Raw genomic sequence first — 22,239 nt, 5'->3', positions numbered from 1 at the left:
TTGTGCTAGAAAATATTGCTGTGATGTTTTATTTATATTTATAAAAGGCAGCTCGAGAAGGTGATAACTATCAGTCTTTTGCTGTATATATTTGAATGTCTGAACGAACACCACAGAAAAGCTTTCTTTTCAACTGTATTTACCCACTTCATTCCAAAATGCAAACGTGTGCCAACACTGTAAATCAGATTTTACACATTGTTCTTCGACACACTGTGCCTAACAGGACAGAAAGTCAGATGTATGTTATGCTCATTAACATGACCATAATAAAATCTAAGGGGTAAATAAAAGAGGCTTTTGCCAAAACTATATCAATGACGTTTATTGACAGCAGCCCGTTAAAAATACGAGACACAGGAAAGACTTTACATACATTCAAATGAAATGTCCTGGCTGATACTGATGGGATTTTGATCAGAGGTACAGCAAATCAAGACACAAGTAGGAGACCACTAATGACCATATTTCATGAAACCTGAGTTTTAAGAATACTGAGTTATATCGGAGTTATACCGACAAAACTGAGAGAAATGCTCAGAAGTATAACTTACAGTGTCACACCATCTCATACCATTCATACCATTGTCTTTAGTACACAGAAACACAACAGCATACAGTGATGAACATTATTAGACTGAAAGATGGATGGCTGAGCCTCATGTCATCAGTGAAATGACAAACAACTGCACTCATGATACTGCTTATTAAGGAAACACTGAACTTCATTTAGCCTGTATAACTCTTGTGTCAACTGACTACACAGAGTCTGGAGAGGCAAATTTAACACTGACACACCATTATGTGCAAATACAGTAGAGTGAAATGTGCATTACAGTGATAGTTTAGAACCTGAAGGTTCTGACTGATTAAGTCCCGAGTGTAAAAGACAAAATGTGCCTGTAAGTCAAAATGACATCCATGCAAAACACCACTGAAGAGTATTGCCATGGGTCTGTGATCGCTGTGGAATAAGTCACTTTGTGCATGTGTGCGTTACTGCAAATATTTTTTTTAAGTTCATTTTTTCCTTTAGCTTTATATTTACCACCTGTGCTTTTACCTATACAGTACAATCAAACAGAACAGAGCTTGTTCTCCTCTTTCATGCCTCTTTAATAATATAACCTGATAAAGTTCCTCAGCTTATTAACTGGTGCTGTCCATAGTTGCTAGTAAATGCGAGAGCTTTGCCCTCTGGGACGGAGTGATGTTCTGGCTCATGTGGATGATGCAGTCCATGGCTACGTCAGGGTTGGCCTGCACCAGGCTAGAAAACGAGGAAAATTAGAACAGAAATTTATCTTACTGAAATACTGAAAGATGTTAGTGACGCTACTGGTAAAAATGCTATGATATGAAAATTGGTTTAAGCTAATCTGTTGTATATTCTATAATTTCTGAAGAAAACAAAACTTTCAGTTCCCTGCCCATGAAAGAAACTCACCACCTAACTATCAAAATAGAATTGACCTGTCAGACCCAGCATTCAGTGGAGTTAGTTATGGGATGTGCACCACAGCAAAGAATATATGAAATCTTATTTAATAATGTTTTGCCCTAAATACTTTAAGATGAAAATTCATGGTCAGTGTACCTGAGTTTAATTATTTAGGCCATTTTGGCTAAACAGACCTTATAGATCAGTACTGAGGTTCCAACATTTGACGCAGTTATTTACATCTAAAATCTAGCTGTATAATGGTTGAAGCTAACGTCTTTGTAAGATTTTCAGCGATGATAAGATTATAACAACAAAAAGCCAATATTAATAATAATAATGATAATAACAATAATGTGGCTGCATACCTACGTATGAGTTTCAAAGTGTTTTCTCTTTTCAAGTACTTTATGTTCTCTCTGATAGTTGATCGAGTGCCATCCTCCTTGGACAAATGCTTCTCAAGCCACTCTACTACTGCTTGGTTATTATCCCAGAGGTAAGCCTGTGAAAGCAAAGACATATGCCTTTAAATCTCTAAATCGCTTTTCTGCTCAAAAACAAATGTATGCTGCTGATTTGTGTTTGCCATGTACCTTGACTGTTCCCTCTGTTTCCACAAACCAGCGTCGCAGCATGGACTGCATGTGTCCGTCACCGAGGTCCTTGTTGGCCTGCAGGATCTCACACTTTACAACCTGCTCCAACAGGAGGCGACGCAGACGCCAGTAGAAGAAGCTTCGCACATTCTTCCAATCCAAAATATCCTGTCAAGAGTATCAACAAGCCGAGTACAGTGAGTTTTAAAACACGATTGTCCTCTAAATACAGCTTCATTTTTTACAATACACGTATTAACTAAACTGTGAGTTGATCAAGTGCACACTCACAGTGATGACACCCTTCTCCTGCATCCTGCCTGGGGTATCATGGAGGTCTACAAACTGCACTGCCACCTGGTGGTAGATGGGCAATAGGAATTCCTCCCTTGCCTTGAGCTTTGACTCAAGTTCTCTGCACTGTTTGTCAGAGAGCTCTGGGGAAGCTGACGAAAACAGAAAAATTCAGAGTCGCTCACTTTTGAAGATTCATGTAACATTTAACTGACAAAAAAAAAAAAAAGTGACCAAGAAAGACTTTACCAAGCTGCTCAACCAGACTAGCATAGACCGAATCGATTCTCCTCATGGTCTTCAGCAGGTCTTTCCGTTTGTATTTTATCTCCACTGTACCTTCAGCCTCCAGCACACCACCTCTGTACCAAGACAGCAGCAACACAGAAACAAGCTGTAATCACACACACACCACACTTGTTGTCATGGTTGTAAATTTAGAACTGTCAAAAAGTGCTGCATGTACCTGCTCTCTCTGTCAGCATAGAGCTCCATACACAGTGGGTTAATGGTGGGATCAATCACCACCCAGGACCCTCCTCTCAACTCAGCATGAGGTGGGATGTACACCAGCACTGGCTGGCGGAAAATACGCAGGGCATCCACAATATAGGCCCCAAACTTTAAAATCTGGTCATACATATCTGTGTGAGAAATGGACTAGAAAGAGTTATTTTATAATTACAGCACTGCTTTATATGTTATGCAGAAGTTCAGTAGTCATTCTATACCCTTCATGCCTCCAGAGAAACCCCTCCAGTTTGCAAAAACCATGAGCGGCAGACGTTCACGGTTGAAGTCACAAATGGCCTGAGCTGTTTTAAAGGCTGAATCTGGAAACCACACCTGTCCAGCCTGCTGCAGAACCTGACATAAACACACAAAAACAAAGGCGGATGTAAAATAATGGAAAATGGATAAAGAGAAATAATATAATGAATAATAACATACTTAATGCTCTTGTACTTAGCATCACAGCCATTATAACAATGATGAGATACTTTATTGATCCCCTTGGGGAAATTATATGACATAAACATGAAGATTTTCCTCACTTTAGATTCTGAATCGAGGTTGGCTGGATCTGCTGGGACAGTGAATTCCACTGTGCGTGTTTCAACAGCAATGACACCAAGGGGGATTCCTCCCAACCTGTATTCATTTAGCAGTATTATTCCGTCAGTTAGATATACATGGAAAGTATTTTTCAAGTGTGCACATTTACTATAAACAAAATTACCGTGCTCTTCCCACTATCACTGTTTGAGCCCAAGACCCCATGATCTCCATGAAAGAGCCGTGGTCAAAGAATCCACTCTGCCATGCGCCTTTTACCGCTATTGACACAAATGAAAACATTTGTAAAAAGAAAATGCACTTGGTTTACTACTGATTCTGTAAAGTTTCAACATGCAACTCACTGGGGTGGGGTCTGCCAGCCAACATCCAGCGTGCGTCATATGGTGCTTTTGTAGGAGTGAATTCTATCTCTCTGTCTACTGGATCTGCAGTTGCTATAACTGGTACAGGGGAGTTATTGTCCTGCAAGTAGACAAGAAGAACTCTAGTTAATGACCGAGTTAACGTATAAAGGTATGGGTGTCACACTATATTAACTCCACACATTAAGCTGAACCTTTGGCATGTAAGAGAGCCACTGGAGAATGGTGAAGACGCCTTCAAAGTCATCTGGCACAGTCGTGTGTGTGACTCCATTGTTGTGCATGATCTGGACTCCTCCCAGCTGGTTGTTGGAAGTGTAGACCTCCCTCCCCAGAACCTGGACAGAAACATGTACTTTAAATGTGTGGATTCCTTTTTATCAACCTTATCCACAACCCAAGTCTTAATTTACCTGTTACATTATATTAAAAGTATTACAGCTACTATTACAGCTAAACTATTGTTTATTCTAACAACTTACACTTCACCTCCCTCAAACTAGTTCTCTGACAAATGTCACTGCTCTGGAGCGCCACTTTGAAACCAACAGATTCAGTCAAGTCAAAGTTAAAGTCTAATTTACTGTCAATTCTACCACATGTAGAGTACATATAGAGAATAGAAATCGCAGTTCCTCTCAATCCGCTGGTGCATATAAAAGAACTATAAACAAAATATATAAAAATACTTATAATATACACATACAATAGTACAAATATACATTACACAAAAAAACAGCAGTGTTAAGCAGGTGTTCAAAAAGACATCAGATGTGTGAAATAAGCTAAAGACAATGCAAATGTTTGTCTGCATCTGCTTTGTTTCTGTGGGATGAAAGCCAATTTCATAAACAATGAACCACAAACAGAGCAGGATTGACAGACCTGATGTTTACTGTAGGTATTATTTTACACTATATACTCATTAAAAACAATTAGATGATGACGATAACAACAAACCTTGTTCAGAGCACCAGCTCCAGTTAGGATAATGTGAGAGTTCTCCACCTGGATCACTCGCTGTCCCAAACGGACCAAATAGGCTCCGATTCCAATTGCACGACATGTCACCTGCAACATATAAGTTAGCTCCAAAAAAAAATCACCCAAAATGTGATTGGCTTTGGCTGCTGAGAAAAGTCAGATCCACATTCTCACCATACTGATTGTAATAATCTCTTCATAGGCCTGAGAAGATTCTCCAGCTATGGTGCCAGAACCACGCAGGTTCTCAACCCCGAGACCTTCATCCTTTCCTATGATGTCATTGATTATGTACCTGTGATCAATGAGAATATATTTAAGATTAACAAAAACATGCCTGTGGTACACATCAGAAAATAAATTAATGGCGTTAAATATTTGTGTTAAATGACGCAAATGTGCAACTTCATGGGAATAATTCATGATAATAATAAATCATGTCAATGATTTATTTATTGTACCTTGACTCTCCACCTTCCTCTACATGGTGACAGTGAACAGCATTGGTGGAGCTAATGCGTGTATAGTCCTGAGGTGTCAGGTAAAGATACTTGAAACCCTATAGAGAAAAACGGAAATGTCAACATGTCACATACATATTCATTTCCGCTACTGCTAAGTAATTCAAATATGAAAGGAAAACCAGTCTCGTGTCACCTTGTAGGGGTCAGTAGGGTCCACCCAAGCCACTTGGAACATGTGTTTAATCTCTTCAGCAAGGCCAATGCGCGCTCCACTGTTGGCTGCAATGTAAATGCGGGGGATGCCTTCAGCCCGAGCCAACTCAGACGCCCTGAGGAACAGTTCATCCTCCTGAGGCCCAAATGAGCCGATCATGTGTGTGATGTCATTACAGATAACAATCATGTCTCTGCCATCAGGATACTCCGGAGTTTTCATCTTCATCCTGAAGGCAACCATTCCTACCTGGTAAACAGTGTTTATAGTGGTTATAAGCATCATCACAGTGAGAAAGAGCAAACTGAAAGTGTAGTAATTGTGTTCTTAAAGAGCTTCCTACGTCGTTGTCTCCAGGCTGACGGTTCATCTGCACTAATCGACCTTGTGGTTCCAGAACCAGCTCAGTGCATATCAGTACATCTTTAGGGCATTTGTCTCCTTGACCCCACAGTTTGAATAATGCCTGTAAGAAGATTTTGAGTAGAGTCAGACAATTTGGGAATACAGAAGAAAGAAATGAGTCTCATTCAGGGATTTAGCAGTACCTGTCTGAACATCTCAGGGAAGTCATAGACGTATGTGGTGCCCAGAGTTTGAGCCTGAAAACGTTTGGCCTGCAGCAGGTCTTTGGTCACATACGGAGTGTTGATCAGCATCCCATGCAGAGGTCCCTGCTTGTCTCCATATGACTGGAACATTATCTGCAAAGGAAAAGATGATGAGGTGAATTGAGTCATTCATATGACCATGAAAAAGAAGTCATTGGACAAACAGAAAAATAAATCTCCTGCAACATAGCACAACTTTTGGCTCCTTTCCCAAAATACTTCAAGTAGACCGCCTCAGTCCACTGTCCTCACCTGTCCGCAACTTGGGTCAGTGACCTCCTTGTACAGGCTTATGTCCAGATAATAGCCAGACTCATTAGTGAGAAACAGACGGATAGGAATGGCATTTCCTGTTGGTGTGAGGCGGATGTTGATTTTTAGCTCGGCCTGCAAAACTCGAAGCTTCCAAAGACGGCTGCCATAGCGCATCACCATGGATCGGACAGACTCCTCTATCTGTCAGAGAGGAGGATTTTTAAGAGAGTGTTGTAGTTCAATACATTTTCCTCTAATTTATGAAACTATGCACAGTTTGTCTATTAAATTAATATCTAGTAGTAGTAGTAGTTTTCTAATCATAAACTTTTAAGTTAAAATTCATTAAGATTATATCTTCACATTCAATCACATCCAAGATATTAACCTAAAATAGGAAAGATGAAAATCTATGGAGTGTCAATGTCTACACCATAAAATGTATTAAGAAAACTGTAATAAAACTTGGCAATGATAGTACATATAATGTGCTGGACACTGACTTTTGAGGGGTCCATAATGACAGTGGGCACAAAGTTGAGGAAGATGTGGTTGCAGTCTGTCCGAACACTGGTGTTACTAAAGGCCACCTCCAGCTCATCCATAGCCTCCAGCAAAAGACGCTCTCCCTCATTTTGAAGGTATTCAAAGGAAGCTTCCTGTTATGTATAGATAGAGCTTTAAAGTTCATGTTACTGCAAACATCACCTGGAAACAATAATTTGATGCTTTAATCAATTTTGCCTTCAGTAAGCTCTGCCTTCCAGTTTCCTCCCATACCTTTGTAATAAGATCTGAGTGGCGGATAATGGCTCGGATGAAGAAGCGGTAGTCTGTGACTTCAGCACCCTCCTGAACACGAGCGGCACCCAAGTATAGGTGCATCTTGTGGTTGGCACAGGGAACGGCTGTCAGGTAAAAGTTCCTCATGCGGTTGAGCTCCAGCTGAAATGCTAAAGCCGGCTCCAGATTCCGGTAAATTCGATCCTCCTGGAACTGAGCAGAGGCGTAGACAGAGGGTCATCATCTCCGCTGATGTGTTATCAGCGTGTTGGCTAATTATTCGTACCCAAAAACTTACCTCATCTCTAGCTCTGAAGGTGAAGAACTTGGGAAATTCTCTCTGTTAAGTCAAATAAAATATAAGAATAGTCAGATAACAAGCAAGTGTAGTTTCAGAGTTAAGGTATGTCAGTGCAATTGATAGACCAAAACTAGTAATCGTAAGATAGGATAACAGATTTTATCTTACATTTATTAATTTTGTTACAAACTAGTAAATTAGTTACAAAATTAGTAAATGTAGAGACAGAACTGTCTCTACATATGTAATGGTGCCGAGATTGTTGTTGCTAAATTACCTTCTGCGCCACCAAAAATGTGATTCTCCTGATTCCATACTCGAAGAGGATTGCTTTCTGTGAAAAATACATAAATAGAGAATTCCACTTTCAATTACAAAAATAAATCTCATATTCAGGAGGAATAGTGATGATGTTTTTTAACTTTGATCTGGAAGCTGACCTTTGACTGGGAGAAGGCAGTGAAGGCTGTGACTAAGGCATCGTCATCTTCAGTGTCTGCTGTTTTTATCGACACGTTAATGATGTGGATTGGGTTGTCCCTTGCATTCTATAAGGGATGGAAGAGAAATTGTTGTAGAGACACAGGTGAACTCAGCCTTTTTATTGATAAACCTTGTAACATTTAGATACCCTCAGGACTCACCTTGAAGTTTTCCTCCTCATAGAGACTTGAGCAGGACTCTAAGAACGAAGAACTCTCCAAGAATGGTTCTGCAAAGCTGGAGAGAACTTCATCAAAGTTCCTGCAAAAAGAAGAGAACCCTCAACATGCAGTAGCTTGTTTTAATTGATCTGCACATCTGACAAGATGGCTGCCTTGGTGTTTTAGTGTGTGCGTTCTACTGTTTGTCTTTTTGTGTGTCCTTTGTCCCTATGTCGACATAGGACACAAGTTTGAGAACAGTGACGTTCACATATTGGACAAAGAGGACAAGTGGTTTGAGAGGGGTGAGAGAAACCTTGTATATGCAAATCAACACCCTCTCTCCCAACAGAGGTGGAAGACTTAGACACAACCTGTCTTCTATTTATCATGCTGCCCTTTCATCTATTCCCAGAAAGATCAGGCCCAATTCACCCCTGCACCAGGCACACTTAACTACCCATTTTAGGTGCTAAGATAGGTGTTTTATATTTATATATATCGCATTTTAATCTTGCACTATGGTTTCTGTGTTACAGTTTTTTTTTTTTACCTTGTTACTTTGTCACATTTTTGTTTTCTTTATCTCTGTATCCCCCTTGATTCCATATATTTGATTCTGTGTCTGAACCTGACATCAAGACAAATTCCTAGCGCTGTAAAGTGCCTTTTACTGTACCTGGTTTCTGATTTGCAATAAATAAAGAAAAAAAAAAGTTAAAACCGACCTTTTGAAGTCGTCAAAATATTGGAAAGCAACCATAGCACCCATGCGCTGACAAGGTGGAGACAGGGCTCCCTCCATGAAGAGCTCACTGCCCTGTCGCCTCATTTTAAATTGGCCCGATCCATTCATTGCCGCAGGAATCCTAAAAAAGACACACACAAATAGTAGCAAGAAACAACCACTGAATGATCTTATAGACAACTTTGCTTTAGCCAAGAGAAGAAATATTCACATAGAGAATAATTTGAGCAAGTCAGAGTGTTCTTCTCTATTTGTGGTATATTCTAATCACATACAGTTGACAGGTACATTTCATGTGTTGAAGGGGATTATCAATTGTAACTTTTGAATAATATAATTGAGAGAAATCAACAATCAAAATCTCATTGCTGTATAAACACCCCGTTCAGTATCAACCCAAATCTCAGGCTCAAAGTTTTTTAACGGGCTGTACCTCTCCAAAAAGCTTAGTACAGTATAGCTTTACAGATTGAAATCAGCAACAAAAGACACATGGATAAGCTCAGCGTAAAAGTGAATTAGGAAGGACTTGTTAGAAGAGTCCTTAAGCAAATGTTTCTGGTTTCACATGGCGAAAGGAAAAAAAGCATCCCGCATGCATTGCTGTGAGACATACACGATGTGGTGGTCTGGCTGGAGGAGCTTTACTCTACCTGTTGAGAGTAGGGTTGCTTCCTCTGAAATAAGATGATTGACAGGTGAATATTAGCACTGGTTGATCAAACTGTGTCTCTGCCTCTATGCATTATGATTAGATTTAAGCATTTTACAAGACGCTATGCACAGTCATGTTAATATCCAGTGTGGGCAAGAAAAAAAAAAAATCTGCATTCAAAGTTAGCCATAAGCAGCTACAGCAGCAGTTTATATATGGCTCTGAAGACTGAGGGTGACTTTCATTCATAATAATACGTAAACAAATGTTTTTCTTTATTTAATAAAACTTTATTTGGTTTAAAAAAAAAGTTGCTTAATCACTTGATTTGAGCTTAACATAAGTTATAGCAGAATGGTAATATATAGTATGTTCAATTTGGGCAGTGGTAGTAATTCACTTTTCAAAAAAAAAAAAAAAAAAAAAGATGATAATGAATGATTTATATCTGTCTAAAGCTTCCAGTGCAGTTTAGCGAAGTGTTACCTGTTAGGATGTGACGATGGCAACATAAACTGGAAGTCTACAGCACACGTTCCATCCTGCAGCTGGTGATGCTGGAGGCTATTTAGCTCATAGGCGATGTAACCTCGGCGCACATACACCTAAAAGACATTACAGAAAGTAATAAAACCAAGTAATAAATACATGGACACTGTGCTACGAAATAAGAAACTGCTCAGTTTGAATCCACTACATACCTCTAATGCAGCCATACATACAACTTGATTGGCGTGATAGAAGAAATTGGGCAAAACATCAAAAATGGAGGTTTCAGAAATAATGAGTTTCTGTGGGAAAATGAGCAAGTTGTATTAAGTTCACTTTCAAGCTGCTAACAGTTGATGATCACAATGAAATTTCTCCACACGAGGCTAACCTTCAAGTTCTCCGGGCAAAACTGGTGGCCGTACATGTCAATGGCTGACAGAAAGATTGACTCCACTTGATTGTGTCTCAATTCATAAGACGGTAAATGGGATGCAATCAAAACCTGGACAGGATTACATACAGACTAAATACTGATTGTAAAGACTGCACATGATTAAAGATTATTATAATACAACTTGAGGTATCATATCTGGCATATTGTGCCAAGTACACAGCATTCATCTATTTGAGGTATATTATGTCACCATGATGGGAGCAGTCTTACCTGTCTGGCTCTCAAGGCCACCTTTGAGTTCTCCATTTTACTGAGCTGTGTGAGTTCATTGAGAATAGTCATCAGCTCATCTGCGAGGGTGGGATCCCTTCCACACAACTGGTCCTACACAAAATCAAAGACACATGTCACAGCTGTGTGGTAAATACAAATATGTGATGTAAGCAGAATGATTCATGTGTCTGCATCAAATTAATAAAAGCCTTACTATGAGCATTGTGACCAGGACGTTCTTCTTAAAGACCTGAGCATGAGAGAAGATGTACTCTAGTACAGGACTCATGTCAGGTTTGTGCTTCTCTCTCAGGTTGATAACACATTTGTCATAGTGAGCTGTTTGGAAGAAAAATAATGTGTATTTCAACCAAAGTTAAACAGAAGTTAGCTCATCATGTGTCTCATTTAAATACTTCAAGTTTTAATTTAAAGTTGAGAGAAATGTCACCATGTTGAAACTGCATCTCTACTTGCAGGTAACGCTTCAGAAGATCAAGAACCACAGACTTCATGTAACCACGGATTCCACTGCGATACCTGAACAAAGTACATTCAAATGAGTCAGTCAGTGCAATATCAATAGCATTTATATATTTTACTACTGCTGCACAATCTGCATCTGCCAAAAATGAAAAATGCACCTCTGCACCAACTGCACAATGCTCTGAGTGTTCATGAAGAAAACCTCTCGATCAGCCTTCCTTTGTAGGGTTGCAGCATGGCTGTCTAGAATATTTGCAATCTGGAATCAAACAAGGCAAATAGAATTTATTATAACCAGTATAAAGCTTAAATAAATTACTCAATGACAAGGACACAATTTCTTCCAGCAATTTGTCATTGCATGAGTTTTACCCTTTGACTTGGGAACTGGCAGAGGACAGAGGTGATGTTGCTCGCATACTGAGCCATGACTTTACGGATATTTTTCTCAACAGTAGGTGGAATACGACCGGCCACACTGGTCATGATCTCCTGGAGTTCCAACAGGGGCAGCGATGGGTCTCTTAGAGTCTTCATCAGCGTAGCCACCCACTGTTTCAGCTGCAGAGATTAACATGCAAACCCAGACATGCTCATATCCTCAATAAAACATATTGGTGTTTTGTAATTCAGCAATCTGTAGTCACAGATGGACTGTTTAGTACCTTGCTACTGAAGTAAGGTTCTTCAAGACAGTACCCATCCATGACTTTAAACAGGTTTTCAAGGACACTGTGGAACACCTGGTGAAGCTTTTCTCCAACCATGGGCAGCGGTTGCTGGGGTGGCAGTGTGGCCGTGTTAAGCTCCACCTGTGACAGAATTCAAAGAGAAAAAAATTGATCATTACAGTAAGAGCAGTTACAAGCTTTAGATATGTTTTTTTGTTTTTCTTGACAAATACTTGACAAAATAAATAAAGAGTACTACTATAAGAGCAAAGTTACACAAAAAATCACGATAGCACTTTTCAAGGTTTTGGTTTAGAAATTTAGAAACACCTACCAAATGTATTTTGCTGGGATCATCCAGCTCCATATGTGCTACAACACAGCCAGGCTCCAGAACTGCCCCTGGTCTCTTGACAAAATGGATACAACCAGACTGCTGCACAGTCAGAGTCATCACCATTTTCATCACCTGAAACCACAGTACATACAAACAGTGAACCAAAACAGAGAACTATAATATCTACTGAAATGAATCATTAACAATGTGTATTTTATTGTATTATGTAAACTCTTAAATTCACCTCAATCTCTGCATACGTTTCTCCTGCAAAAAGATGACTTCCGTCCTCAACCACGTACTGCAGCAGTTTACCAGCAGAGGGTGACCTTAGCACTGTGGGATCCTTCTCCTTCTCAAATACACATGTCTTGTTGCCAACAGTAATGCGATAGCTGTGTAGTTGTGGTAATGCAGAAGAAGTTAGTAAAGCAATTAAACAAACACAAATAATCCAGATCTACAAATCCGGGAGCTCTTGCCTGTCCACTTCCTCCTTCATGTAGGTGGTATGGCTGCTGCCATCATAGGAGAGCAGGAGGCCTCCGTCACTCAGTCTGTGGACATCTATTTCAATGTCGGAGTTATTCATCATGATCACATAAGTAGTTGGTGATTGGCGAGCTACCTGCAGGCAGCAGTATAGAAAATGTATTAACTAAAAAGATTAGATGCTGGGTCAAACATGTAGGGTGTGACGGGAATAAAGCAAAAACCTTCAGGCAGAACTTGACTCCTTCATATATTAGGTCCACATTGACAGAGTTGATGAGGCTGGCTGCAGGCAGAACCTGGCCTCTGTAGATGCAGAAGGTAATGTTTTAAAAGAACTATATGAACTATAAAAACTATATGAACCTACAGTAACAAGGTCTACAGTATATAGAATAATAAGGTCTACTGACCTTTCCAATGAATGTAGGTAGTCTGACATGCTCTTTCTGAAACTAGCATCAGCAACATGCAAAGCCCCACAGACAATACCCAGCATTGTATCTGGTCTCTCTGCCTGCAGGAAGAGAATGCGTCTTAAATTATGCAATATAAGAAAGGAACAACAAAAGAAATGTGATTTTGGCATTAAAGTCGTTGGTCCTACCTGCACTTTCTCCGCAATGAGATGATCCAGCCAGCTTGTGTCTATGTCATTGTTTCTGAAGCTTTCCGTCTCTAGTAACTTTATGAGGTATTCAACAGTCGTCCTGAAGTCACCTCTGATGGACAGCTCTTTCATAGCAACCACCATGTTCCTAAAGCAAAAGGCAAATATGACACCTAATAAGCACACATAACCTATGAGAACAAAATTTAGAAAAATGTTTTAACATTACATTATTATATTATACATTCTACATTTCCTATCTTTGAAAAAAGGATAACTGCATTAGTTGGAAATGTTCTATTAGTGTTTTATTATCTACTGCACAGAAAATTACTACATCAGAGTCGACTCCTGAACGTTTTTCTTTTTTGTTAAGAAGCTGATATCATGGCATCATTAAAACTTATCCTTACGAAATGGCCTCTTCACGATTCTCGCCCCAGGAGAAACAGTGTCCAAACTGGGAGTCAGCAAATTCATGCAGGCCACCGGTCGCCCCCACACTGAAGTAACCCCAGACGTTTTTACTGCTGCGGAAGTTCAGCTCCTGCACAGTCCCAGAACTAGGCTTGAATCCCTGTGAACGAGTATAAGAATGACAAGTCAGTGGGGCAAAATAAAAGTATGTGAGGAAACAATGTGATTAAGTTGACCTCTACCTCATCAGGGTTCTCACTGGTGATCCGAACAGCTATGACATGCCCTCTTGGACTTGGCATGCACTCTGGACTCTCAAAATTAATGATAGTGTCGCCCCATGGAGTTTCCCCATAAAGCAAGCGAATGTCCTTAATTCTATGAAGGGGGACGCCCATCGCAATCTATCGCAGACGACACACTCAGTGAAAATGACAGCATTTAAAATGTAGCTATAGACTTGCATGTATAAGGAATCATTGTGTTCCTGTGGTATGTTTATTCCACTGACAGACGTTCACCTGAAGCTGGGCAGCAGGAAAGTTTACATCTCCAATCATTTCTGTACAGGGATGTTCCACCTGCAGCCGGGGATTCAACTCCAAGAAATGGAAGCTTCCATCTTCAGAGAAGAGATACTCCACAGTACCTGCACTTACATAGCCCACCATCTTGGCCAGTCGCACAGCATGCTGACCCAAAAAGAAAAGAGACAAAACGTGATTAACGTAATTAATTAACGTAATTAATGAGGAAATGTCATGATGTAAACTCACCCGTTCCATTTGCTCTAATGTTGAGGGAGCAGCTATGGTGGCAGGAGCCTCCTCTATGATCTTCTGGTGCCTTCTCTGGATGGAGCAATCTCGTCCAAACAGAGAGATGGCATTTCCATATTCATCAGCCAGTATCTGAACTTCAAGGTGTCTTGCATGCTGAGCAAGCCGCATGATGAAAATAGGTGACCCGGGTACCTCAGTTTGAACCTGCACTCAAAAAAATAAAAGTTTAGAGATTGTACCAAATATACAGTCAGGGCAAAATTACAAATAAGTAAAATGTAATCTCACCCACCTGTCTAAAGAAACTTGGAAAATCTTCAGAGTTTTCTACTTTCCTGATGCCTTTTCCACCTCCACCCTCTGAGGCCTTGATAACAACTGGAAAACCAATTCTCTCAGCTTCCTGTAAAACAGAACATGTTGAAAAAGAATCAATTCAAAGAAAAAAAAAGTTAATTTGATAGATTATGATGAGGATGTGTTAGACATGCTTACTGCCAGTCCATGATCTACATCGCGTACACAGCCCTTTGCGTAGACCTCTGGAGGAACACTGATAACATTGCCTAGTCTTTGGTCCTCCTCTGCCCATTCCACTCTCAGATCTGAAGCCAGTGACAAAAAGGCAAGAACACAATCAATGTTCAACTGAGTCTTTGCACAGTACAGACGCACAACATATACCATGTCAGAAATTCTATTTCTTGTGCAGAAAGCATAATTTACTCCACATTATGTGAACTGAGAGAGTGGTAATCACCTGATCCGCTCCACGGTAGTGTGGGAATGTCAGCACTCTGGGCCACAATGGATGAAGCCACCTTATCTCCTAGGGCCCACATAGCCTTACTGGACGGCCCTAAGAGAAACAACAGTTGTCAACATTTGACAAAAGTACTAATGAACCAACTGAGAAAATATAATTAAAAATAATATAATGCGTTTTCAAACTTGATATTTTACCCAAGAACAATATCCCTGCTTTGTTTAGGAGCTCAGGTAGTTTTGGATTTTCTGAGGCATGACCCCAGCCGGCCCATACACCCTGTAAAGAGTAATACACATAGACACATAATATATTCATTCATTGCAACGTTTTAATAACAGGTAGAAGGTCAAAGAACAAAGGTTTAACTCAGGAGGCACAGAACACAGATAAATGGTTTAATGTACCTGCACTGGGACTCTTTTTGCAATGTCCACTATCAGCTCAACGTTGGCATAGTTGTTATTATTGGGGCCACCGGGTACAGGTACATAATGGTCTGCCATTTTAATGTATTCTACCGGGGAAAAAAAATTTATAACAAGTAAATATTTATACAGTTCATGTTTTTAAGAAATCGCCTTGCTAATTAAACAGCTGACAGTTAAGACATGCTTACAGTCACACAGAGACCTGCCAAATGATAAGTGCTGGGTAGTAAAAAGAGATAAGTATCAAGTTTAATAACCTGCATTAGCTTTCAAGTCTTCAGGGGTTACCATGACCACAAAACGGATGGTCCTCTCATTGCGGAACATTTCGTAAGACCAGCGACGGATAGAACGCATACATTTGACTGCAGCTATGCCATTATTAGCTATTAGCACCTGTAGCAGAAAAAGAGACCACAGAAATTTAAAAAAATGTCCACAAGTCATGAAAAACAGAGACTCGAATAAGAAGAAGGACTTCCATTCTTACTTTTTCAATGACACGATTGCCACCAAACCTGGTGACAAACTCAGCAGGAGAGGCAACAGTAAAGTCTCTCTGTAGATCCATCTTTCTGTGTTCACGTCCTTTTTTCACCAAGTGAGGACCAGACATGCTAGGCCTGGAGTAGAAAGGTCATGGTTAGTTGGCTTATCCAACAACACAGCAAAACACCCTCACCTGGATGTGCTTTTTTCATATATTGGCTGCAGTGTATTGTGTATTAAATAATCCAGGAAACTGCAGCCTACAAAACATCCTGCATAATGAGACTGACAGAGTCCTTCTGCAGCCATGATTGGAAACAGTCTGAGTCAGGGGCTTTTAACAAACTATGTGATCCAACAGCACAAAAAATCAAAAGGTTCTCCTGCCTCTGCAAAAGTCCACGAACCAGCAAATGTATTTCTAAACTTGCTCTCAAAATTAAACGATACACAGAATAATTCCCCAAAACTATAAGGCCCTCACCATCACTCTTTGCGCCAATTTTTATCAGATGTTCAACACAGCAGAGCCAATAAAAAATAAAGACGTTGTCAGCAGTGATGTATTCATTCACACTGTACCTTACCCTGGTCGTGTAACAGGTGTTTCCACCTGTCACAGTAATAATAGTACAGACATGTTCCAAATTATTCCAAATGCACCAGTAGGGATCTGATTAGTGTCTTGAGTATTTCCATTTTAAGGAACTTTATACTTCTACTCAGTTGCATTGATCTGACTGATGTATTTGCTAATTACAATTTCACTATATTGAAAAAAATAATAAGGTTTTTAGAATTTAATACAAAACGCTGTACAAAAAAAAATAAAAAAAACAACAACACCACAATACTTGGGACACGTTACAGGCTTCTGACTGTGTGAGTCTTTGGCAGTTTTGAAGAATATCCAGTATTTCACAAAAAACAAAGGTTAGAAAAAAGTCCAAAAATATATTATATTTATCTCCCATTAACCAACTGAAAAAACCCTCAGACGTATCTTCACCATGTTGGGAACCACTGGTAGTGTAGATAAAGTAGTTAATACTGGCTACACCTTCACTAGCTACAACATTTTTAATGCTACTTTGGCGTCAACGATCTGATCATGTAATGTGATTATTTATCAGGGTGCCAGATACAATTGCTTCTTATACTTCACTATATTTTCTTATTGCTTTGTTACTTACACTTAAGCAGGACTTTGAACACTGATAATTTACATGTACAGTAACCGAGTATTTCTGTAGTATTACATCAGTACTATAATAATAATAATAATAATAATAATAATAATAATAATAATAATAATAATACCCAATGTTAGCAATTATCTAATTTAGTTGTTTGAGTCTTGCAGGATTAAAAGCATATCTACAAGTATTACCACTATACTGGTGGTAACTGACACACTGAACAAGATGTTTTCCAATACACAATTTAAATAAGTACTCTTAAATAAACATTAGACAATTTACATACCATTAGAATTGTCTGACTAAATCCTTCCAAAGTCTCATTAAAGCTGTACCACTAGCCACTTTTACCTTGACAGAAATTCTGTCCCATGTTAATGTATCACTGAGAAGCACCTATGCTTCATCCGTGTTATACGATGGAGTTGGGAGTGCAATTCTGTCTGGGCTGATTTGAACTTTAAACTGAACTCCTGTATTGCACTGCTCACCAGGGAAAGATTGCACTGTGCACTGTGTTACTGAGCTGCGTTTTGATAACCTTTTCAACACACAATGATATGACACAGTTACGTTTAATGTGACACTCACAGAACAAATAATGTGTGTATAGTGTTTATTCATAAACACGACTGATGTTTCAAGCACAGATCTTGTTACTGTTCTGCTTCATGATGACACCACACCACTTACGTTTGCCCACTGTTGAGACTTGTTGTTTTTTTATTTCTATTTCCTCAAACTTGCACGTGTCTACAGAAGCTCTGCACACTTATGTAACAACAATATGGCTACACAATCGATCTTTCCTGTCCACAAATGTGTCTGCAGATGTTGCTGCATTTCATTTAGGTTCAACACAGTGTAACAGTACAGCATTTATCATTGTTTCACCTCCTCTAACACAAAGCATGCAATAATCGTTCTCATGTCAAACACTGCAGCTAAAGTATCAAATTACAAAGAACCGTAGCAAACTGCTCTTCGGTACTTACCTTTGGAGATATGGGAACAGACTTTGCCAGTTGTTTCCCTCCATTGTACAGCCTAGTTTACAGTGTTACATTCCTTAGTACTGAAAATGGATTTTAAAATCTAACACCAATACAAAAAGACCTCTACACAATGCTTCCTCTCAGATGCTCCCTCCCCCTTTCCCCTCCCACATGTGCAGTAAAATTTCCACAGATCCCAGGCCACTCACTCCAAATATACACAGAGAAGAGGCCAACGCCGGGACGAAAGGGTTCATTCTACTTTGTTTATAGACGTTAGTCTAAAAAGTCTAGATGCACAAGTTTGAACAAGAAAAAGCTGAACCCTGTGTGCACACACATACAAATACATTTATTTTACATGCAACATTTTCTTTTCTTAGATAGTTCTAAAGCTGAGATTTAGCAGAAAAAATTTGTCTTACCTTCAAGACAAGTCACACAGGACTTATAATAATAGAAATAGCTTTATGCATAGGTATAGTTATATATGCATCAAGTATAGTTATAGAAACTATAACTAAAAGCTGAGTGAAATATATAAAATGATTAAAAGTATTTGTGTTTGCCTAGTTGTGACCCAGAGTTACACTACAGTTTCAAAGTCACAGGCCGAGGCTCTTGTTCCAAAAATAGAGCTGGGGTGTTTGGAACGTGACAATAACACAGGTCATCTCAGTGAAGTCAGGTGATAACACGCAGCTTGTGGAGACAGAGCAAGTATGAACATAAGGGCACGTCCCCAAAGCAGCCACACTGCACGTTAAACTTTTGAGCACCCTCTACATACAATTATACCGGATCCTAAACAGCTAACTTTAAACATACTTCAACAAAAACAATCTTACTTGATGCCTGAAGAGCTGGTCTGAGGACCTGCAGAAGACGGCTGTTCAGGAGAAGATCTGGAGGTGAAGGTCGGTGGCTGAGATGCACCACTTGGAGGTTTGGTGACCAGAGGTTCCTCGTCTGAAGAGTTATCCTCTGAAGCGCCAAGAATGAACTTGAGGCGTTTTCTCGCCTCAGGCCCTGAGCTCAGCATTGGCACGTTGGTTTCATAAGATTTCTGGGTGGTCGAAGGCAACAACTGCAGCTCTGGATTTACCTCCAAAGACTGTGAAGGCTCAGAGAGCCCTCTTCTGACTTCAGGACCCGCAGAGGTACTTTCAGCCAGAAGGTTATTAGTCACATTGTGTGTTGAGGTAGTAGGAACTGTTGACAGGGAATGTTTGCCTGGATGAGGGGTGTGTGTAGCCTCCTCCGCTGCAGGGAGGCCACAGTGAGATGGAGTTTCTTCTCCTTTCACGGGCATTGCTACTGTCTTGGTATTAATCCTCCACAGCAGCACCAATATCCACAAGATAAATCCCAGCACTGCAAATGGCAGCATTCACAGACATCCTCCTGAGACTGCAACAAGAACACAGTGAACATTATAATTCATAGAGATTAGAAATGGCAGCAACACTACACATTACATGAAAGATTGTTCCAAGGGCATGGGGAGTACTACAGTGGAAAAAGTTGTAAAAATCTACCGTCCCCAGAGGGAGCTGTGCAAAGTCTGATAAACGTCCTCATTTGACCCCCACAACTAAGAGGAAAAAAATCTCAGGGTATGAAAAGAAGAGTTCAGCTGCCCTCTATAGCCTGCTTGTCATTGTCGCTAACATTAGCTCCAGTTGAGGTGCATTGCATTACTACAGTATCTCTGTAGATATATTAATAATCTTTTATCTGTAAAATGTGTCATTCAGTTGCACGTCTTTAATAACCAATGTTTTGTTTATGTTCTCAGTTCATGTTAATTTAAAAATGATTATATGCAATTCTGTCATTATCTGATTTTTTTAACTCCTAAATATTGATATATGCTTTAGATTTCCACTATCAGTCAGACTATCATTTGTCCTTGAACTGAAAATACCCCACATTAGTCTATGTAGCATTGCTGTCTACATGCTAATCTAGTGCGAGGACATTCTTCTGCAGGTGGTCTAAGGTCAGAAGGCTTCTCAGCACAGGGGAATTCTGGGTAATGTGAGATAGGAATATGTAGGTTACTCCGAACTTCAAAAGACAGAAATAATTTTTTTACAAGTTCACACTGATTAAGTGCAGAATATGTTTTATTTATTGAAATAAATGCTGATCGTATTATGAATCAATCATTTACACACTACTCTGGACTCGGAAGGTTGTAAATCAATAACTGTGATAGTAATGCAGTCTACGATGCCAGAGGGACCTGGCAGCTATTTCTCAGGCAGTGTCCTGTAAACAGCCTGTCTGTACCAGCTGACAGGAGAGCCAAGTGTGAGTGCTTCATTTAGGGTAAAGGTCAACACTGTGGGAATGCAGAGTGGGGGGGGGCAACAAAATGATTTCAAATCAAATCATTATAAAATAAAGGATATAACAATATGCAATCAGTGTGGAACAGACAGCGCTTCATAAAGTCAGTCAATAGCTGCCTTTCAAACACAAACAGGGTCAGACTGAGCTGCAATTCATGTAAAAGAGGCAGACAAGCAGCCTGTGTCCTCTGCAGCCACCATGACCTGACGATGGACAGAAACAACACAAAGGCTGAGACATCACCTTTAGTATGAAGCACGAGATCTGTGGCTTTTTCTTTTGTGTGTGTCCTTTTATTAACGACATTGCATTGAGTATAAGTCCAATCACTAAAACTGCGAAAGTTAGACGACTTTTTCTGCAAGCTGACACAAAGCGACTGTCCAATATTCATCCACAGAAACTGATCAATCAATCAAACTTGAAATTAACTAAACGATACGAAAAATTCAGTTTACGTAACAAAAAAAAAGCAAATTACACTCACCACTACAAATAAGGAGCCACATTACTCGTTGTTGTTGTTGTTGTTGTTGTTGTTGTTGTTGTTGTTGTTGACTCGGCTAACCAGCTAATGTTAGTTAGCTGTCACACTAAACTTTTCACCGCCCGTTTTGTTTTGAATTAAAAAAACATTCTTCGCTGCGTATTTTACTCGACAGGAACTCAAACTCAGACCAAAGTGAACCGCACCGTTATCAATGCCTTTATGGTTTTAACCACTTTCGTACCAGCAGCGAATGTCGCAGCCACCTACCCGCCGTCCGGGCTCCGGCTCCGGCTCCACCTCCTCCACCCTGCCGCGGGGAAACTAACGTTCAGGAGGGGGAGGGGCGGTCTGTAGCTCCTCCCAACACCTCCGAAGATCGTCTATACTCACAATGTTTCTACCTGATTTAAAAGAAACTAAGAACCTGTTATTTATCACTTCTGCTGCGTTTTTGTAAAATGGGATAAATTAAAACGATAAAGATTCTAATGGCTGCAATTCAAGTTGTTTGATTCTGCAGTAAATTATCAACATAGCAATATATGCATTAAATTATTGTTTTACCCAATTGGCTGTTGTGAATGTGATCCATGTCTAGTCTATCTTTGTCTTTTCACACACATTCAGGTTGTTGTTTACTTGTTGTCTTTGCTACTTGCTGTGTGAGTAGAAAACGTGGCTCAGATTTGCATAAAGAACTTATGAAGTGCAGAAATGCCACAAAAGGAAGATGATCGACTGCAGTTTCAACTGGTCTTTGCTTCAAGGGGATTAAACCAAAATTAACAAGATGAAAACAGAAATGATAAACAGCTGGCACAGACCCAGGGCTTCCTCATGTTAGGTTCTTCTTTATCATCATCAAAGTGGTTGCAAGATTGGTAAACTTGACACTTGTTCAGCACCTGAAAAGGCTAGCAAATCTTATTTACTGCTTTAATAAATATGCTGTGTGAAAAATATTTTATTGAGGTTTAGGATAGTTGATTTAAAAAAAAAACTTAATATTTTAAACTTACTCTAAAATCTGTTAAAGGGGTTTCTGTTCAGAAAAGCATATTATTAAGACTGCTACCTTCTCCTCTTGATTTATGTTTTTTGTCTTAAACTTATTTGAACCTG

General features: G+C 39.7%; 1 protein-coding gene across 3 annotated transcripts; it reads right to left on the bottom strand.

Annotated features, from left to right (window-relative positions):
* Positions 1-309: 309 nt before the first annotated feature.
* On the bottom strand, positions 310-21,420 carry acacb (acetyl-CoA carboxylase beta). Of its 3 annotated transcripts, XM_026342774.2 has the most exons (54): positions 21,115-21,420; positions 19,118-19,679; positions 16,077-16,209; positions 15,844-15,982; positions 15,563-15,672; positions 15,353-15,434; positions 15,150-15,248; positions 14,885-14,994; positions 14,682-14,792; positions 14,384-14,593; positions 14,129-14,299; positions 13,850-14,011; positions 13,604-13,767; positions 13,188-13,338; positions 12,994-13,097; positions 12,805-12,886; positions 12,571-12,716; positions 12,333-12,483; positions 12,086-12,220; positions 11,746-11,892; positions 11,453-11,641; positions 11,239-11,339; positions 11,046-11,134; positions 10,809-10,933; positions 10,592-10,705; positions 10,316-10,429; positions 10,137-10,226; positions 9,922-10,040; positions 9,434-9,457; positions 8,761-8,901; positions 8,033-8,132; positions 7,829-7,936; positions 7,666-7,722; positions 7,386-7,427; positions 7,085-7,300; positions 6,808-6,963; positions 6,302-6,505; positions 5,987-6,142; positions 5,782-5,904; positions 5,418-5,687; positions 5,222-5,319; positions 4,935-5,055; positions 4,737-4,847; positions 3,971-4,114; positions 3,756-3,876; positions 3,575-3,671; positions 3,390-3,486; positions 3,066-3,201; positions 2,801-2,978; positions 2,584-2,696; positions 2,332-2,486; positions 2,038-2,208; positions 1,810-1,946; positions 310-1,270 (listed from the first exon to the last, which is right to left on the bottom strand). In XM_026342774.2, exons 2-54 carry the CDS (start codon positions 19,657-19,659, stop codon positions 1,150-1,152), a joined length of 7,287 nt encoding a protein of 2,428 aa, XP_026198559.1. In that variant the 5' UTR covers positions 19,660-19,679; positions 21,115-21,420; the 3' UTR covers positions 310-1,149. The 3 variants fall into 3 exon arrangements, with proteins under 3 accessions (XP_026198559.1, XP_026198560.1, XP_026198561.1); XM_026342775.2 differs by lacking the exon at positions 9,434-9,457; XM_026342776.2 differs by lacking the exons at positions 19,118-19,679; positions 21,115-21,420 and adding an exon at positions 18,270-18,403.
* Positions 21,421-22,239: the final 819 nt, after the last annotated feature.

The sequence above is a fragment of the Anabas testudineus genome, chromosome 9 (assembly GCF_900324465.2).
Source record: "Anabas testudineus chromosome 9, fAnaTes1.2, whole genome shotgun sequence".
In the NCBI taxonomy this organism is placed as follows: domain Eukaryota; kingdom Metazoa; phylum Chordata; class Actinopteri; order Anabantiformes; family Anabantidae; genus Anabas; species Anabas testudineus.
The sequence above is the reverse complement of the archived record's forward strand: the minus strand, read 5'-3'. Positions and strand labels throughout refer to the sequence as shown.